This window comes from Protopterus annectens, chromosome 13.part0 (assembly GCF_019279795.1).
Source record: "Protopterus annectens isolate FY-2018-M chromosome 13.part0, PAN1.0, whole genome shotgun sequence".
NCBI classification, from domain to species: domain Eukaryota; kingdom Metazoa; phylum Chordata; order Ceratodontiformes; family Protopteridae; genus Protopterus; species Protopterus annectens.
In genome coordinates, this window is record NC_056747.1 from 522789855 (window position 1) to 522811351 (window position 21497).

The 21497-nt window shown below is 40.6% G+C and overlaps 1 protein-coding gene across 1 annotated transcript in view; it reads right to left on the reverse strand.

The window, feature by feature from the left end:
- Positions 1-21497, reverse strand: part of LOC122787927 (peripheral-type benzodiazepine receptor-associated protein 1-like) — a 1795954-nt gene that overhangs the window by 437834 nt on the left and 1336623 nt on the right. Inside the window, exon 24 of the mRNA XM_044054852.1 lies at positions 2112-2284. Coding sequence (XP_043910787.1) covers positions 2112-2284 — 173 coding nt within the window. The remainder of the gene's footprint in view (positions 1-2111; positions 2285-21497) is intronic.

Below are 21497 nucleotides of genomic sequence, written 5' to 3' on the forward strand. Positions count from 1 at the left end.
GGGGGAGCCTAGCAAGCAGCCGTTGGGAGACACAGGGATAGGCAGGCATGGTAACCAGGGAAACAGCCAGTGGACTAAGTGTAAGTCTGGTAGGGGAACATCAACATCACTGAGAGTTGAAGCACACTAATATGGATGTTTGCTTACAAAGAAATACTACAGGGGTAAGGGGTCTTCTTGCCCAAACTATCAGCCATGGCTGACCGTATGTTAGGGTCTTCCACATTTTTCTTAATTGTACAATTAACAACAGGGAGGGGAGAAGAAAACATTCTGTGCAGTTGCAATGGAAAGTGCAAGTACTCTGCCTACATCCATGAATATGTAACTACTTCTCAATCTACCAAAATCAAATCTAGGCCTTTTGGAACTTCACCAGGCATCTATCTATTTTTGACTTAACCATACCATAAAATAACTACCACCTTCAAATACATAGGATTGTGACTCGATTAAGCTTTAAACCTCCATATGCACATAGCCAGAGTGAGAGCAACCCCCCCCTCTTCTGGGCCAAAAGATCTCCCATTTTCAATCTCAACCAGACAGAGCAGCCATCATCAAAAGAGTTCTCCTTTCTCAGCTACAATATGGACTATCCATATTTACATCTGCCACCAAGAAAAACACCACCCCACACTAAACAATCTGCAACACCATCTGCTAATTCTTTACAAACTCGTGCCTCAATGAGCATAACTGTATCACTCAGGAAAAGGCCACATGGCCACCCATGAAGCAAAGATCAACCTACTGTCTTCAACTCTCTAAACTACGCAATCTCCGAACAATAACCCCCTGGCTGTTAATCTTCATTACAAAAACTCAACTCATACAATCTGAGGTTCCTCTCATAAGCCATACCAACTCTCATTACCCATAGAACCAAATGTCACAGCACCACACATACATTCTCCTCTCGGGTACCAACTCTTGGGCAAGCCATCACCATCAACCTAAAGGAAATCAACATTTACTCCGAATTTAGAACTCAATTCAAAAAGCATCTCTTTATCCAAGCCAATTGCTCCTGTTTTAACACAGGATATTCCACCTAACCCACCATCTCCTTTCTACTTCTCTTCTCTCTACAGTTTTTTTGTGTAACTAATCTGAGATATTGTGTTATTCCTTACATTTCTGACTGTTTTGATTATTAAATGTTTCACCCAATCTTTACCCAAAAATTGTTCAATACTGGTTAGTGCACTACCTTGGTAAACAAATATAAATAAATTATCCACAATGGCATCATGGAAGCCTGCTTGCTTACTAGTCTTACTAAACAGGTCATATCATACTAGGCTGTTGGGAACAGAAGGCATTCTTAAACATGAAGAGCAGTCAGAAGGCAAGGGACTTGGGAAAAGTAAAGTAAAAGACTCCTGGGACCTCTCAAGATGAAAACACTACTGTCATGTGCCTAAGGGAAAGCCCAAGTTGATCAGTCAGTTTTAGACAGATTGAAGACCTTGGCTGTGTGGCCAGTACCAACATCTGAATGAAAAGCTCCAGAAACTCAAACCCAAATGCAAATGAGTATCTGGAGGAAGCGGTTTCAGAAGCAGTCTCTGACTGATTAACTCTGGACAATTCTAATAGCTATTACCATGGATCTGCCATTTAACAGTGTTACTGTGGTGATGTTTCTGACCATTCAAGTAGTAAAGCTGTGCATGCCCCTATGAAGGCTTCCAAGCAGGCATGGCTTGAAGAGCCAAGAACATGTCCCTAACTCATACTCCGCATGTTGTGCATCCTTCTCTCAAACAGGAGCTAGCAGTGCAGTACAGTGAGCCAGACCAGATCTTCCCAATGACTTCTTCATAAATTGGATTGCTAGTCGATCTTAGGTCATCTGGGTCGCAGTTAGATCTTCATCCCTCTACAACACAGACCCAGCAGTGATCTATTAAATCATATTTTGAGGTTCAGGTCTGGATGCACCAATGTCATCCTCCCAAACAGAGCAGTAACCCACGGTTATTGTTTATAAGAGCATTTTACAAATTAGACGAAAAGTGCTGAAAGGAAGATCTGGTCTAGTAAGCTGGTTGTGAATGCAGCAAAAGCATAACTAATGAAAGGCAGACACAATTTAATTTTCATACCTTAATGATTTCACCCTCTTTAAATGGCAATTCCTCTTCTGCTGCATCAGGGTTAGGTGACATGGTAACTGGATCATAATCAAAAAGTGCCACAAATATTCTCACTGCATTACTGTCACATATAGTCTTCATTTCAGATCCTTCCTCCGCTTCAACAAATTGATTCTGCAAGCCTTCAAAATGCAATAAAAGAAGGGGAATATCAGATAACTTGGATGATATTTACTATACAACATACATTTTACTTCCGTTTCTGAATATGTTACCAATCAGGAAAATAATAACAACTCAAAACCTATAAAATGTTCATGCACATTATGAAATAGATTTAAATAAAGAGTTTGGTAACCAAAAAAAACAAAAAAAACAAACAGCAGCTGTGTACTTATCATAACAATACATCTGTGTTGTTTTCTGTCCTTCCTCAATGGTTGTTTGGATCCAGTTGTCAGGTTCCTCCCCTTACTCATAATCTCCTACAAAGACAGAATTATCACAGGATCGAGTTTGCCCATACACTAGTATAAAGGAAATGACTTCCAGATCTATAAAACCAAACAAATGATAGGATGAAATAGCTATCAAATGTAGAACTGAGGAGTACATGATCAAGCCAAGACAGCTATAACTACAGTCAATCCAGTAGCCATAGAGAAACTCAAGGATGGGGAAAGGAGGGAGGAAAGTTGAGGAAGGACAGAAGCAGGCAGCACAGATCTAGCATCATGGTAAGTTCATAGGTTCATAGGTTCATAGGTTGGTACTAGGCTATCAGCCCTAGGGCTTATACAAGCCTAGCCATAACAATTCCCTGGCTATTTCTTCCCACATTATTTACTTTCCTGGACCCCTGTCTTGATCCCTGGGGTGAATTTCCTTTCTCCCATCCAATCGTCAAGGTTCCTCTTGAAGAGGTCCAAAGAGGCACTCTGCTTGACATGTATGGGCAATCTATTCCAGAGTCTTGGGAGTCTCTGGGTCAGGAACCTATCCCTCCAGCATGTTTTGTTTATTGTGATGACAAGGTTTAGATCCAGCTCTGAGGGATTGGGATTTCTTTAAGTGTAGCATGTCCAACAGCTCTGGGTTTGACATGGCCTTGTAGCAACAGAGTATAGCTGGAGTTTTAGTGAGGTTTTTCTGAGCCCTTCCAGTTGTTGCAGATGTCTTGCATTGTATTCTATAATGGGTCTAATGAGGGATGAGTACAGTGGGACAATGACCTCCTTTTTGTGAGACCACTGTCCACCTGTGTCCCTAAGTCTCTTATCACACTTTCTGTGTTTAGTGTACTGCCACCTATATGGTAATTCATGGATACATGTTTTTGTATCCACATCATTTGGGGATTCAATAATGGCTCCCAGTTTGCAGTCATCTGCAAACTTTGTTAGTGTTGACCTGCACTTCCCCAGGACTGAACCGCAACCCATTGGGTGACATAGGATTAATGCCCAACTTAGTAAGTTTATCTATGATTCCAGAGTGGGGATGGTGTCTCTAGATAGGCTGTGTGGACCACTTTACCCTTGTCCATGGCTCTGGAGACTGATTCAAAGAAGTCAATCAGGTTCAGGAGACAAGATAAACCCAAACTGGGTGGGGTCCAGTGTTTGAAGGTTGCCAATGTCTTTGTTTATAAGTGACATGATACCATGGCCTTGCAGATAAGGCTTGTCAGACGTGCCAGTTCATATTGTAGTTCATGTAGTACACAGCCGGGATGTCATCTGGTCCCATGGATGCTGTATTCTTGGCTTTAGAGAATAATCTTCGGTATTGAGATGGGCCATTTAGATCAGTATATTTAATGCCATTCTGTTTTAGCTCAGAGCAGATCTGAGCATTGCCATTTAGATTCTTGACATAGTTATAGAATGCTTTGTGGTTGTCTTTGGAATCTTAGCTTTGGAGGATTTTATGAGGCATCTCAGTTTCTTACTGAGGCTAGTAAGTTTCTTCCTTTTGTTGTAAAGTTACCACCAGATTGGCTTCCTTTTTTGATGAGAGCATTTTGAGTGTAGGATTCAGCAGTTGAACTTTCAGTTCCGTCTGCATGGGTGTCATGAAGTTTGTCACTTCCGACTTGAGTAGCATGAAGTTGGCTTTGGAGAAGTTTTTGGTGGTTTCTTTACTGGGATGGTCAGACCTGACTAATGAGGGGTGATATAGGTATGGAGCATTGATTTCCCATGTTGGTAATGAGGATTAGTTGATCCAGGGCATTGAAAAAGGTGTTGGGACAGGTAAAATCACCCAGTATTAGGGTGTTTGGTTCTATCTTAATATTTTCCAGTATGTTTAGAAAGGTGTAGTGAGAATCTTGGGGTATGGTGGGGGATCTGTAGCAAGCTACAATTTGGATTGCAGTCTTACCTAGTGTTAGTTGCACTTGGAGAATTTCAGACACATTGTGGCCAACTAGCCTGGTGTAGCCTGGTATTGAAGTACATAACTTTCGTATGTGATGCTGTCTCTTTTACCCATTCCTCAGTGGTTGTCACAGAGTCTCCAGCTACTATCAAACTTGGGATACTCCAGAGCACAGTCAATCCAAACGAGGCTCTTGAACTTGATTGTAACTCCAGTTTATACTGAGAAATGAAGGTATGGACTTTGGACCAAGTAGCAACAACAGCACAAATGCCATCAAATGATATTCTGAAGAAGAAAGCTGTGAATGTAGAGTAAGTGAGTCTTTAAGAGGTCAAGGTAAGGATAAGCCCTTCTCTCTGTAGACATGTGAAATACAATCAGATAACTAGCGAGCCAGTTTCCCTTTACATACCCATTTTCCCAGATGGGCAGTAGAAAAGGACACAAATACCTCAATAGTCTTTCTAATCTTATTAGTGTGATATAAGTAAAAACAAAGCTGGTGCTACATACCTAGTAAATGTAACAGGTATTCACCTTTATTGGAAAAATTTGAGAAGACAACGGGAAGCTTGATAGACTGACAGAGGGACGATTTGGAAGCCTCCTTTAGAAGAAAAGAAGGATTAGTTTTTAGAGTACCTATATCCTTGTGGAAAACCAAATAAGGAAGTTTAGTAAACAGGTTGTGTAACTCCGAAACCCTCCTAGAAGAGGTAATGGCTACCAAAAACAGAGGAGCCTGGGGGGAATGATTGTAAATCAGAGCACCCATCGGTGACTCCCCTTACTGGGGACATGGGCAAAGTACCTCCTGCACTTGATGCTGTAAGGGAAGTAAAATAAATTACAGTAAGGTCGGTTGGGCCCAACAGTTGAAAATCTGATCTGTCACTGTTGGACAGAGAGACCAATCATGAGAGGGAAGGACAGACCTGCTTCCTGGACCAGTGGATTTCTCCAGAATGTGCACTGCTGTCAGGAAGCAGTGAGAAAACATCACACATTGCCACACTATTGTGGGCTCTCAACACAAGCGGTAGGATTGTGTTCCTCCCTGTTTGCTGATGTAGTAGACCAGTGACATACTGTCTGTCTGGATTAAAATCACACCTCTGGGGAGAGTGTCCTGGAAGACCTGCAACATTAAAAGGACTGCCCTCATCTTCGGGATTTAATGTGAAGATCAGCCTCAGCAGAGTACCATGTATCTTTGACTGCCTTTCCGAAGAAATGCCACACACACACACACACACACACACACACACACACACACACACACACACACACACACACACTAAATGGGATTCTGTGGTCACTGTGGCTTGGGGAGATGTTAGAAAAAAGGACGACTCAGGGAAGTTGGTGGTGATTCTAACCACCACTAAATATGTAACCTGCATATCTTTGTGAAAGAGACCAGGACATTCATGGGCTAGTGTCTGACCACTGAGATGACTGGACTTACTAAAGCACCCTCATGTGGCAAGAGGAATCAAGGTGATGGCAGCAGTCACTGAGCGCAAAAATGTACAATCAGTTTTGCAGGTGGCTTCTGACAGGAAAAGACAGTATGCTCCTGTTTGTGGAGTGTGCAAATCCTGATTTGTAGGAGCCTGCCAATTTGCAGTTTCATGTCCAAAAGAGCTCCAATAAATTCCAAGGTTTGGACAAGGTGAAATTTGGACTTGTCTGTATTTACTGTAATACAAAAAACAAGTAAAGTCCGTTGTATCCCTGAAGTCTCAAAACAACCCACTAAACAAGAGTAGTAGGTCCAAAAAACAAAACAGTGTAAGAAACTTCTCTTGTGTGGAAGATTTTCAGTCCATAGATCTCTAGTTAATCACTGTATTAATCACTGTATATTAATCAGATCAGACAATAGTAGTAGAAGTAGCGAAGTTAAACTCGTCAAGTCAAAACAAAAAAAAAAATAATAAAAAAAAATATATAATTGTACAGCATTACTAAGTATTCGAAAGTAATCCAAGCAAGGCAGGCAGGCAGTCTGTTTCCAGTCGAAAATCCTTTAAGTACACAGACAAGCGATCCAAGTAAAACAAAAATAGAGTAATAATTTCCTCACAAGATTTCTAAATATATATATATATATATATATATATATTTACTTTTTATCAGGCATGGGAGTATGGGAGTACCAGCGATAGTGGTGCTGTGGTAGCATTGTCGCCTCACAGCAAGACGTTGTTGCGTTCGATTCTCAGCTAGAGCGTCTTCTGTGTTGAGGCATGCGTGAATGGGCGTGCCTTCGTTGAAGGTTGTGCATCAGGGCTGGTAATTCGGCATGTAAAAATCCACTACCAAACATTAGCGGACCAGAGTTCCGCTGTGGCGACCCCTAACTGGGATAAGCCGAAAGACACAACAACAATATCAGGCATGGGAGTGGTTTATTGTGTTGTAAAACAAAGTATTATTGGTACACATGTTAAATTCACATCCCTTCCCCCATCAGTGTGACGTTCGAGCTGGTCCTGCCCTAATTAGTAGCTGTCATAATATTATAACCCTTATGTACTTTAAATAAAATTTATAATGTGGTACCTCTTATTTAACCAGATTATTAAGTAGATTATTAAGTCTGTGATTTTATCCAAGACAATATACTACATGGCATCATTATAAATTTTATTTAAAGTACGTAAGGGTTATAATATTATTATGACAGCTACTAAGTAGGGCAGGACCAGCTCGAATGTCACACTGATGGGGAAGATGCTAATGCATGTGTACCAAAAACACTTTGTTTTACAGCACAATTAACCACTCCCATGCCTGATAAAAAGTGTATGTGTATATATATATATATATATATATATATATATATATTTAAAAAGCTTATGAGGAAATGATTACTCTATTTTTGTTTTACTTGGATCACTCGTCTGTGTACTTAATAAAGGATTTTCGACTGGAAACAGACTACCTGCCTGCCTTGCTTGGATTACTTTCGAATACTTAGTAATGCTGTACAATTATATATTTTTTATTATTATTTTTTGTTTTGTTTTGACGTAAGACGAGTTTAATTTCGCTACTTCTACTACTATTGTCTGATCTGATTAATATACAGTGATTAATTAATGATCTAGGGACTGAAAATCTTCCACACAGAGAAGTTTCTTACACTGTTTTTTTTTATTTACTGTAATACCTAGCACTAACTAAAGAGGAAGCAAGGCATCCCTGCCTTGGAGAAGGAGATTCCCATTGTGGGTGGTTAACAGTCAGTTATCCACTTATGGGAACACTCAGAATCCCTGCAGTCTGAGATGAGCTGCAACCACTGACATGCAATTGGTGAACAATGGGGTGGCTGTGGTGAGACCAACAGGCAGGGCTCTGAACTAGAAATGACATTTTCTCAGCTAGAAGCAGAGAAACTTCCTGGAGCATCTGTCCATCTTTGTGGTAGTACACATCCTGATGGTCTATAAAGCACATTATATCATTTTTCCTTAGCAATGGAAGGATGGACTGTACTGTGACCATCCACAATTTCATTTCCTTCACAATTTTTTTTCAAATGACTTGGGTCCAAAATTGGCCTAAGGCGCCTGTTCTTTTTTGGCACTAAATACAATCTTGAGTAAACTCTTGATCCTTGCTGGTCTGGTGGGACCATTTGAATGACTTGAATTTTAAGCATTTTTTTTATTTCTATCTGGTGCTGTTTGCCTTTGGGTGTGGAACATTGGAAGTTTCTTTAAGCATGTGCAGGGATGGGATAGAGTAGCCTCTGATTATGATCCTCTGCATCCAAACATCTCAACTGATGAGCATCAAGGCAGTGGGGTACAGGGATATATTCCCCCTGACCACCTCCAGAGCATAGCAGTCAGGCAGATGTTCAGGAGAGCTGGTAAAGCCTATTGGAGAAATAACCCCAAAAGCATTGTTTTGCAGGCCACCTTTGTCATGGGGATGATGTCCACCATTTGATCCCCTCCCCTTCTTCCTCTGGGGGAGTGGGTCTTGTGACTTGCAGAACTACAGCTTTTTCCATCCCTTCTGGTTTCTGGAGGAGGTCCTTTGGGGGGGGGGGGGTAGAGAACTGGAACCCTATGCAGACAGGGTTTTACTGTCTTGTTCACTCCTGGATAGCATTTCTTTAGATTTTGGACTGAAAAGTGTCGATCCATCATAGGGGCATTGACAAAGGATGCCAAAGTGCTGTGCAAAATCGCAAAGGTGCATCCAGGAATGTTTTCTAATGGTTTTGCCAGTGCTTGCAGTCCTATAAGTGCCTTCTCTTGAATTGGAGATGTGGCACATAAAGACATTTTACAAGGACTGACGGATGGCTACCTGAATCAACAGACTTCCTTTCCTCTGCAGAAAGGGACCCTGTGAAAGGGAGAGAGACAGAGTTGGAAAACTCTTTATTCAAATCCTTCTGGAAGCAGGTAACATGTGCCAGATAATTCCGCAGTCTGACTGGGGGGGTTGTTGATATATCAACTAGCTTCCCAAACCTGTCCAGCACCTCAGACTCCCTGTTAGGGGGGGGTGGACAATGGAACTCTCTTCATTACGTTCCTCCATGGTGACCACCACCATGGAATAAATAGTGGGTTAAAGATGGTCTTTCAGGAAACAAAGAATTTGTCAGGTTTAATTGGATCGGTCAGGTCTGGTTCCTTCCATGCTCGCACAGTGAACAGTGATTAAATCTACCATCTCAGCCATGGTAGGGACCACCCAAGTAGAATGGCCAGCCCCAAAAACCTCACGAAATACCGACTCCTCTTAGGATGGTGCTTCTGAGAATCAACCCCCTTTCTGGCTGAGTAGTTCTAGGACTTTACCAAATGAAACATCCTTGGGGGGGGGGCTCCAGGGCCCCCTTCCCCTCATCGAAGTCAGTATCTTCAGTTAGGGACTCCTAAGGGGAGTCCAGCTGCTACCCTTTGCACGTATGACTCTGACAAACCTCCCCAGTGGGATGCTCTAGGGAGGAATCTGAAGCTGAGTGGGGTTCCTCGAGTAGATGGACTCAACACTTTTACAGCCTGGCTGTCGCAACAGGAAAGAAACAGCAGGATTAGGGCCAAGGGAAATCTGGTGGGGTAGGGATGGATCCGAGGCTGAGAAGGAAGTCTTCTTCCTAGAATCAGACAGCATCCTCTCAAAAACCTCCAAAGGCAGATCTCAAGACAGGACCAGAAAACCTACCTATAGGAGCAGTGACATCTGACAAGGACTGGTCTTGAAGTCCCACTTGGCTCAGCTCAAAAGTTGGTGTCAGAGCCAAGCTGTCCAGCACTGAGGCCCAGAGGGAAAGGGATGGCTCCAAGAGCCTTGGAGTCGAGCCTGGCCTCCCAGGTCCAACACCAGCACCTCTGCTCTGAGATCTGAGTCCAAGCAACTTGGCTCCAAACAAATCAGAGATGCTGCCAGAGTTGAAGACCAGTTGTTTGGATTCCAAGTAGACATACCCTGGGGAACACTCAGATCCAAGAACCCTGAGTCCAATGGATGGATTGGGGAAGAAGAAATAATCTGATGAGGGGATGGAACCATGCCCCCAGCCACAAGTGGGTTTACAGCAGAAAGAACCCCCAGCTGATGAACCTTTTTTTTTTTTTTGCTTTAGGGTAAGGGATGGTACAAAAGAAAAAAATGAACAGAGCTGAAATATGAAAAATCACAGTGAAAAATGCACTTAACTCAATAAACAAGCCTGAGCAAAGGTGACCACATCCATAGCAATCGAGCTGCAAATAAAATCTGAGGTAATTAACTCCTTGCAGGGGGCTACAGGTAAGGGGTGAGGTTTGGGCAATGGATCCAGAGTTTGAGAATGGCTTAGATCGGATCTGATAACCCCCAACTGTTGAGAAATGGATGGAAGAGACATCCTCGGATCAGTGAATTCAAAGTGGTCTAGTGATGCTGAATATGGTATCATATGGCATGCGTGTGATGAGGTTTCAGAGTGAGCTTAAGCTGCTGATGATGGAAAAAATATTAAAAACATCTAGAATGTTTCTATCTTTTACTGATTAAAAGGGGTTCACTGTCAATATTAACCAACTCCTCAAAAAAGCTCAATATAAAGCAATCCCACGGTGGAGTCTGGTATGGAAGTGGTGCTACAGATCTTCTACCACGCCAAACATACAGCATATAATGGAGGATATCTGGGCTCTATATTTATTTATTTTACATTTGTTTACCGGAAAGTCTGACTGGACACAGGTCCTTTTTCAGTGAAGGCCCAGAGAGAAAAGCTCCAGATACAGAAAGTAAGTAGACTATCAGTCAGTTATGTTTACATAATGCACTTTGGAAAACATAGTAACACGCATCCATCCATCCATCCATACATACATAGTTTTTAAAAAAAGCTAGCTACATGCCAGTCTTTAGACAAGAAATGGTAACACAACTTCCCCACGGACTTTGGAATTCCCCTGGCACCTCTTAATTTTGATTCCCAACCTAGTCAAGCTAAAAGATAAGGATTTCTTGTTCGAAGTTCTAAGAGAGTACAGTTATGCAAGTTAACTTACCCTAACATTAGATGTTTGAATAGGCCACTGTTGCAGTAGTTGTAATTATATGAGAAATATCTAACCAATGGAAGGATGAAGCTTGAAGCTCCACAACAGTTTAGTCAGAACCTGTAAATACTGTCACATAAGGAGGTCAAAGATAAAGTAGGGTACTCCACCACAGCCTGATAAGAATAGGAAGGAAAAGAAAAATTGGGAAGGTTAGAGAATTTTAATATTGCTGCAGTGATCTACTCAAACATCTGCTATTATGGTATGTTAACTTACACAACTGTAATATGTTTTTATTAGATCAAGGTGGGAGGGTGGCTTAATGCCTAAGGTGTTTGCCTTACAAACATAAGGTGCAGGGTTTGAGTCACACACTTAAAATGGCTTGCAAGGGCAGTTAGCTTAGTACTAAACTATGAACTATGAACTGTTGCAGTAGCTGTAATTATATGGGACAGCTGTCATAGCTTAGGAGGAATGGGTGGATGGAGAGGGTCCAGAGTCTAGAATCCCTTGTAGTATGACTTCTGCAAACCTGCTTAAGCTCTGGAGACTAAATGCAGCTTCTAATACCTAGTGCAGAAGAACAAGTAACTGCCTCTAGAACAGACCTAGAGTCCACTCCTTTCCAGAAAGCCTCAGACGTAGCCACAGCTTTTGTAGAGTGAGCTTTGACTTTCTTAGGAGGTCTTAATACCATGATTAAGTCAACAAAACTAGACTGCCTGAGACAGCCATCTGAAAATATTTTGCTTAGATACTGACTGACCTTTCTTCTTTCCATCAAAGAAAACAAAAAGTTGTTGAGATTTTACTTGGATTGGAACAATGATTTTAGGAAAGCTAAACTCTCTATGGACATCCCAGGTATGCAGGAAATTTTCACCTCTATTTTCTGGATTCAGACTAGAGATGAATGATTTGACTTAAAGTAAACTCAGAAATTACCTTTTGCATAAAGGAAGGGATGGATTTTAAGATTCACATGTCTATGTGGAAAATCAGAAAATGTTGCATAAGACATAAGGGCCTGTAATTCAGTCAGAGCAGTAAGCAAAACAGTTTTACATGAGAAATTTCAAACAACTGGTTCCAGGTTCAAAGGGAGAAACAGCTGATTTCACCTTCAATGAATTAAGATCCCAGAGAGGTGCCACTTGCTTTCTAGGTGGTCAAATAAATAAAATCCATTTCAAAAATTGTTTTAAGTTGGAATAAACAAGAAAATGGGGATCCAAAGGCAGATGAGCAGAAATAGCCAAAAGATGCATCTTTTACTGAGATGTAAACTAGGTTTGAGTTGAGCAATTCAATTAGGAACTAAAGAACTAGGGCAGCCTCAGCCTGAGATGGATGTTTCTTTTATGGCACCAGCTTAGATCACATCTTCCATTTAGTTAAGTAGGATTTTCCAGTAGCAGTTTTCTGGCCTCCTTTAATACCTGTTGCATGCCCTCAAAAAATGGTGTCTAAATGGGACCACAACCCTATTGAATGGTGAAATGGAATAGGAATTCCTTGTCTCGTGTCAGTAAATGCCTAAAACGTTCTCACAGAGTACAATTGCTCCTGGCCAGATACACGAGAATGGAAAAACAGTGTTGTTTGTGCCAAAAGGGAGTCACAAGAAGCACCTCTGGCAAGTACATCTTGATGTTTAGAAGGGCTTTGGATATTGGAGGAAAGGGGGACACACAGAGGAACATTTCCATCCGTGATAAATAGAATGCATTTGTTTTCTAGGTCTTTCTGCAAGGTATCCTGGAAAAGGAGGCTTAGTTGTCTGTTGAGATAGGAGGCAAACAGATCTACTTGGGGAGATCAGCACAGGTGCATAATGTCCTGAAAGACCTCTGGTGTAGCATTCACTCAAGGGTGGGTTTCCAGGACCTGCTCAAAGTGTCTGTTACTGTGTTCTGTTTTGACAAAATGCATGTAGTTTGCAGGGTGAGACTGTTCAGTATTACCTGCTCACAGTCAATTATAGCTAATCTACTAAGGTGATATAACTTTGTTACCCGTTTTACTGCGGTGTTGTCTGTTATCACTAACACTGGTCCACAGCTAATTTACATTTTTGATGTTTTTTTATTAGAATCGTCATCTCCTTGAGATTTATATGCTAGTTCCTGAAATGAGGCTGCAACGTGCCCTGAACCATGGCACCTTCACAGACTGCCCCCCTTCCAAAGTCTGAAGGATCTGCCATGACTGACTGAGCAGGAGGAGGAGGAATGAGAGGTCTGGAATTAGCACCTAAATTACCATCCATAAGAAATCCTTCTTGATGAAACTGAGCATAGAATTTGAAAGGATGTGGGATGATGATGGACCCACACTGATATGAGGTACCACTGGAGCTTCCTTGTGTAATTTGGCAAATGGTACCATTAACATGGATGAAGCCATGTAACCCAAAGTTTTGAGGAATTTAATTGATGCAAAAATGCTTTGATGGTCCAGATTCAAGAAATGAAGATGGAAGTATGATACTTTGCCTGGAGGAAGGTAAGCTGTAGATAGAGAGGTGTCTAGGAGACATCCTAGAAGCACTAATCTTTGAAATGGGTTTAAACAAGGTGTTCTCAGATTTAGTTTAAAACCCATACTGCTGAAAAGATAATAGTGAACTTAAGGGCTGCTAGGGTGTCTTGGATGGAGGGAGCTGAAATTAGGGAGCCTACCCAGTAAGAGAAAATAAGGATGCCCTGAAGTCTGCAAAAAGCCTATGATTGGGGTGAGGCACTTTGGTGGAATAATGGAAAAAACAAAATGCAAACATGTAAATTGAAAGGTCATTTTCAAAAATCTCAAAAATGCATGTACTTTTTGTGAAATGGGATGGTTAGGTGGTAGGCAGGTCTAGATTGACTAGAAAGGTAATGGTAAATGTACCTCTTAAGTGTATCTCATTATGAGGAAGTACCTCATTTGGGGTATTAAAAAGTTCATGTTCCTCAAAGTTCCACATTGAAAGCTTTTGCCACATATTTATTGTTAGGAATTTTTTACACGATATCCATGGTAAATAGAAATTAATCATATTAATTCATTAAAGATCCTTTTTATAAGCAAAATCAGCATGTTTCAACCATCCTATGACCTTCCTAGACAAAGCTGGTAGTAAGCCATTAGTATGTGTTACACATTATGAGGGCTAGTATTCCTCATTTTGGAGATGAAAGGTTGAGACCTATGAAAGGAAACAAAAGAGGAAAAACAGACTGTAAAGACAGCAGTTTAAATGTTGAGACTAAAAGAAAGGTGTTTCCCTATGAAAGGGTGCAGAATTGGTCTCCACGTGTCTTCCTTCCTTCCTTTCTGTGAACTAGGAACATTCCTGAATAAAGTTCTTTGCCTCTTTGGGAGAAAGAAACTGGTTCTATCATGCCCTGAGAAAGCAGGTCTAAGAGGATTTGCGGAAAGAGATGGGGGAGGGATCTTAGATTGAGATGGAAGGGATGCTCATTACAGTCTGCAGCCATTCTGGACCAATTTTGGATCCCAGACTTCCGTAGTTATCGACTTCCAGAAATTAAGGCAGCAGGACAGACTGCCTACAATTGGGAACGACGGCTTGGGGTGGGGAGGCACAAGTAGTCGTCCAGATTTCTTTAGAAAGGAGGACTCCTGAGATCCATTTCATTTCATTTTTGAATCTCCCTGCTATTTTTCTTGTATTGTGTGGAAGACTTTTGCTGAGAGGATTTAAAAGGCTTTCAAAAAAAGGACCAGACAAAAAAGTACAGTTGTGTTAGTAAACTTACCTTAAGAGTAGATGTTTGAATAATCAGCGCTGTAACAACCTGGGCTATATGAGCTGTACCCTGCCAAGGACTTAACACATGGCCTGTTTCTAAAGCTTCAGGGTACCTTTCTCATGCCCTAACCATTGGTTCAAGCTGAGCCGACAAAGTCAGGTTTGGATACCAAACCCTTCGGAGTGTTCATACACCAGAGAGAGGAAGGATAAGGCCCCAAGAAGTACAATACTAGGAAAATAATAATAAATACTCACACTCTGGCATAAGAATATACACAATAAATAACAGGAATGGAGGGAGGGAGCTGCTACTGCAGCACTGATCATTTGAACATCTATTGTTACTGTAAGTTTACTTACATAACTGTAGTATGTTCATCTTTTGATCACTGCTGTGGTAGCCAAAGCTATATAAGTAGATTATCATAGCTTATAATGACTGGGTGGAGGAAGGATGAGGGTCCAACAGTCCCAGAGAATGGTCCCTGCAAAGCTTGTCCTAGACCTGGATAAGGAATCTAGTTTAAAGTGTTTTGTAAAAGTGTGTACAGAGGACCAAGTTGCTGCTTCTAACAGAAGTTGAGGTCGTGGTAGAATTAGCCTTGACCCTTCCTGGAATATTTTATTGTTGTGGGGTTAACAAAAAGTAAGAGTGTGAGACAACCAAAAGTCTGTTTTGACACTGGTTGTCCTTTTTTTTTCTTACAAGAAATTAACTGATCAGAAGTTCTGAAAGATTTTGTTCTGTCAAGATAAAATTCAAGCTGTCTTGTGGACATCCAGTTTATGAAGTAACCTTACTGCCTCATTTTAGGCTCTGGAAAGAAGAGACCAAGATGGATACCACTTTAAGCAATAAAGAAGGATTAGTTCACAAAAAAAAAACCCTATCTTTGTGAAAAATATGATACATCCACCATAACAGCATGCAATTCATATACTCTTCTTATAAGTAGGACTGTTTTCCATGTCAAGAACCTCAAGTCAGCCTTGGTGAGCTGGTTTAAGTGGACCACAAGTTCGTCTTTCTAACACAAATTTATTAAGCCAAGGAGGAGCTACCTGTTTTCAAGAAGGCTTTCTGTGCAACATCCCCTTCAAAAATATTTTCGCGTGAAACTGCATTGTAAGAAGGGGATCCATGGGAAGATTTGCTGAAAAGGCTGAGAACTCAGCCTTGAGAGAAGTAAAATAAGCCATAGAATAGTAATTCTTACAAATAATGTAAACCCAGAGAAATACTAGCCCTGAATGGTTGCTTGTTTTGTTTTCACCAGTGTTTGCTAATATATGATTTCCTAGTAGCATGTTTTTTTGTCTTTGTTAATACCTGCAACATGTCTTCAGGAAAAAAGGTGCCTAAAATGTATTAAGACCCTATCATATAGTTGTGGGGAACAATTAATAAAGAGCTGAAAGGCTATCTGTGAGGGGGAGACTGCAAGAGTCAAGTGGGATAAGCTGATTCTTCAAGTACAACAGGGCAGATTGGGATTACCCAATTTGTAGGGTTATTTCAGAGCTACACAGTTACGACTGCTATATATAGCACAAGCAGAAAACTATAATTCAAAGTGGAAAGGGATGATGATGAAACAGGGGAGAAGCTCAGGAAACAAGGGGAGACTGGGATTTTGGGATGCATGCCTTTAAGGAGAATATCAATAATCCTACAGAATATTATATCCATAGGGTAGCAGAATGTATTCTAAGAACTAAACCAACATGGGAATGGAGAAAGGATATTCTGCCAATAGGGATGAATGCAATTAGGGATACAGACAATGAGCAACAGGGGGCTAGAATTTATTGGAGAAAACTGGCAAAGGAACCAAGGTATTGGTAGCAAATAACTAGAGAGGGAAAGATGATAGAATGGGAAGATGCTAAGAATGTATTTGGACTGCAGGTTAGAGATTGCCTTCCCTATCAGGATTAATATCAGAGTATAGGCCTAGAGAAATAAATAGGGGGTTCTAAAAGAAAGACCAGCACTGGCAGAGTTTTTAATAGACTCTAGAACAGAAGCTGCCATTAAAAAAGGAATAATTAGTACAGCATATAAAATATTGCATGATAACTATAAGAATCAATCAGAGGAGGTCAGAAAGGATTGGGAAGAGAGATTGGATAAGCAATTCACAAAGAAACAATGGGAGGATATATGTATGTCTCCCAAATATGCAACAAAATCTAGAAGATTTAGGATTTTTGCCTGTTAATGTTTACACTGATAATTTTTATATCCTAAATAGACTCCAGACAATTTTTCCTCAGGCAGACAGCAAATGGAGGTGTGAAGGGGAAGAAAGATGTAATTGGGAACATATCTTGTGGGAGTTCGCTGAGTTGGTGGACTTCAGGAATTCTCTGCAGGATGCACTGTCAGAGATGCTGCATGGGCAAATTGGTCTGACAAGGGAGATGATTCTTCTGAGCTATGATACAGAATTGGAATTGCCTACATGTGGTAAGGCCTTGCTGTGTCTAATAATTTTAGCTGCCAAAAAAAGCTATTACTAGAAAATGGAAATCAAAATCTAAACCAATTATAATGAAAGTAGTAAATATAGTAACAGAGATACAACAACTGGAATTGGGATCTTTAGAAAAGGGGTAGGAACAAACTACATAGGAAAAAAATGAGAATTGTGGGAACAATAAATACAAGGGAGGAATGAGGTTTAAAAGGCGGCAGGACTTAAATTAACTATGTAATGTTTGAGTGAGAAAGACTGGGTAGATTATAAGTGATGTATAATGCTTACAACTTTGTGTGTGTCAGTATGGTTTGTGACGTAAAATGCTTGCAACTAGGATTGTGTCGGTGTGGTTTGCTTTCATTTATAAAAAAATGTATGATTGCCTATGTAGTAAGTGCTGGTTTAATAAAGACGTGTCTTGTTTAAAAAAAGGCAGGAATTGAATAAGTTATGTAATATTGCTTAGGTTATATGATATACAGCAATATATGTGAAGTATAATACTTATGTTAATAGGTTCTTAGGTAGGTACTAGGCTATCAGCCCAAGAGCCTATGTAAGCTTAGCCAACAAGGTTCCCTGACTTACGCAACCCAAGAAAGTTATTTTCCTGTGCCACTGTCGAGCAGAGACACAGAAGTGATCCCCGGGGTGTATTTCCTATTTCCCATCCACTCATCAGGATTTTTCTTGAAGAGTGCTAATGAAGAACTTTGCTTGACATAGATGGGTAGCCTGTTCCAGATTATGGGAAGTCACTGAGACAGGAATCTATCCTTCCAGCATGCCCTGTTTATTGTGGTGACAAGGTTTAGATCCCTAGAGCATGTAGCTTGGAGGGATTGGGATTTCTTTAGGTGTAGCATGTCCAACAGCTTTGGGTTTGACATAGCTTTATATGTTAGGCAGAGATCACCTCAGAGAAGACGATATGCTACGGAGAAAAGATGGAGTTTTTTGAGATTGTCAGTGTAGTGCATTTGTTTGAGGCCAGTAATCCTCTTTGTGAGGTACTTCTGTGGCCTTTCCAGCTGCTGCTTATGTCTTGTGAGGTACATTCCAAAAGGGGCGTTGTACTCTATAATTGGTCTGAGTATCGAGTAGAGGGGAACAATGACCTCTTTTTTCCTGGATGAGAACCCTTTTATGATAAGGTGTGCCACATAGAAGGTGATGTGACTCTCAAAGGAGAGACTACTGTCCACCTGGGTCCCAAGGTCTCTTTATCACACATTCGGTGTTAAGTAGATTGCTGCCTATGTGGTAGTTCATGGGTACAGAGTTTTTACCAAAGGGGATGACACTGCACTTTTTGGCATTGAGCTTGAGGTCATGACTCTGACACCAGGCATCTGTCTCAGCGAGGCCCTTCTGTAGGATGTCCACATAATTTGGGGACTTGACTATGGATCCTAGTTTGCAGTCATCTGCAAACTTTGTTAGCCAGAGGCCTTCTGTGTTAGCATGTACTTCAGAGAAGTAGGAGAGGTCCCAGGATGAAACCCTGTGGTATTCCACTTGTCACAGCTTTGAGGTCAGATTTGGAGTCTGCAACTTTTACAGTGTGGGTTCTGTCAGTGAGCCAGTTGGCAACCCATCTTGTGATGTAGGGATTTATACCTAGTTTAGTGAGTTTAGCTATAATTCCAGAATTGGGGGATGGTGTCGAAAGCCTTGGCGCAAGGTCAAGAAGGTTGTGTGAACCACCTTACCCTCATCTACGGCTTTGGTGATTGCCTCAAAGAAGTCGATCAGGTTCAGGAGGCATGATCTGCCTTTCACAAACCTGAACTGGGTGGGATCCACAGTTCGGAGGTTACCAATGTCTTTGTTTATGAGTTCCATGATGATATACGTTCCATGGCCTTGCAGACCAGACTCGTCAGGCTAATAGATCGATGGTTCCTGGGATCAGTGGTGGCTCCTCCTTTGTGGAGTGGGATAACTGTTGCTGTGCGCCATTCAGTGGGCACAAAGCCTGATGTGAGGCTATTATTGAACATGGTGTCATAATATCATTTGATTACTTTTATATGAATGTAAATTTGCCTCTGTCATAAGTTCAATAAAGAAGTTTGAAAAAAAAAAAAAAAAAAGATTCTATCGTATAGGCCAGTTAGTTGCAGTCATCTGGAGTGAGGACATATCAAACACCCCTGATCTTGTGTGTGTAAATCGTCCTAGTGAGGAAGCTTGGGGCAACTGCACCTGGCCAGAAGAAGGAAGAACAACTGTTGCACAGGCCAGAAGGGAGTCACCACAATGATCATTAGGGGGTCCTTCTGAAACTTCAGATGTACCCTGGATATTACTGGAAGGGGTGGAATAGCAGCATTTTGCCCACGGATTGTTTAGAGAGGAGGCAAAAACATCTATTTGTGGAGTTCCTCATAAATAGATAAAAAGTGGAAAAAAGAACCAGAAAAAGAAAAAAATGATAAGAAAAAATGTATGATGATGGAAACAAAATATATGCTTAAATTATAACTGATTTAAAATGGTATTTAAAACCAACTGGTAGAATAAAATAAAATAAAATTAGTCACGTAAATAATGTGGCAATTTTCTAAGTTCCAGTGCACTTTTAATTGAACAGTAGTAGTTTAGTCCAGGCTTCCTAAAAAGCGTTCAGCTTTAATTGCCACATGAGTTCATGTTTCTCCAGAATATTCGGGATGTCTCCTTCAAGATCACCCATGTCTATGTGATCCATGGATCTGGAACTTAAAACCTGCGTGTCTTTTATGAAGAGAAAGGTGTTTGGCTAGTGCATTATTTTTACATCCAGAGAGGATTTCTGACAGATGACATGAAATCCTATGCTTGAGTTTATTTACAGTCTTGCCCACATAGAATGCATCACATTCATTGCACTGTGCCCTGTAAATTACTTTTGTAGTGTTACAGTCACTGTACACAGACCTGAAGAAGTCTAGAAGGACAAAAGCGATCTTTGTTAACAATAGGTTATGAAAATAGAATATGATTTTTACAACTGATTTTTTACATGTAAAGTGTATATGTATATATTTATATATATTTTTTGATTGCCAAATGGACTAAGGTTGATATATTTCCAGCCATGTAGTATATTGTCTTGGATACAATCACAGACTTAATAATCTACTTAATAATCTAGTTAAATAAGAGGTACCACATCATTATAAATTTTATTTAAAGTACTTAAGGATAATATTATGACAGCTACTAAGTAGGGCAGGACTAGCTCGAATGTAGCACTGATGGGGGAAGGGATGTGAATTTAATATGTGTACCAATAACACTGTTTTACAGCACAATAAACCACTCCCTTGCCTGATAAAAATTATATATATATATTTAGAAAGCTTGTGAGGAAACTATTACTCTATTTTTGTTTTACTTGGATCACTTGTCTGTGTACTTAAGGATTTTCGACTGGAAACAGACTGCCTGCCTTGCTTGGATTACTTTAGAATACTTAGCAATTCTGTACAATTATATATTTTTTATTTTTTTTACTTAAGACGAGTTTAAGTTTGCTACTTCTACTACTATTGCCTGATCTGATTAATATACAGTGATTAACTAGAGATATATAGACTGAAATTCTTCCACACAGAGAAGTTTCTTACACTGTTTTGTTTTTGGACCCACTACACTTGTTTAGTGGGTTGTTTTGAGACTTTGGGATACCACAGAGATTACTTGTTTTTTGAAACATATAAAAAAGACCAAAGAACCTGCACTTTTCCATAAACACTGCTCCCCAAGCAAAGGCCGAGACGTCTGTGGTAACTGATTGTGGTGGAGCAGGACAGGAGAATAGTGGACCTGGATTCTGAAAGATGTGGTGTCTCTACCATATAATCTCCCTTTTCACAAATCCTAGAATTGGGACCATTGAGATTTCAGCTAACTTGCTTATGATACCTGTTGCAAGACTCCATATGAGAAACACTGATGCCATGAAGGCCAGAATCCTGTAGAATCCTTTGCTGGAAGAAGGTACAACCAAGGATTATTTTTTTTTCCTAGGCATTATCTGAGCTGCCAGTGGATATTCAGAGTATAAAGAAAATTTTCTCCCTTGTTTTTGTTGAAAGAAAAAAAAAGACAGATTAATAGACTGGACCAGGGTAAATTCTAAGACCACTTTAGGCATAAAAGAATGAATAGTTCTCAAAGAAACTCTGTCCTTGTGGAAAATAAGGTATGGTTGACTCACCATGAGTGCTTGCCACTCAAGTGC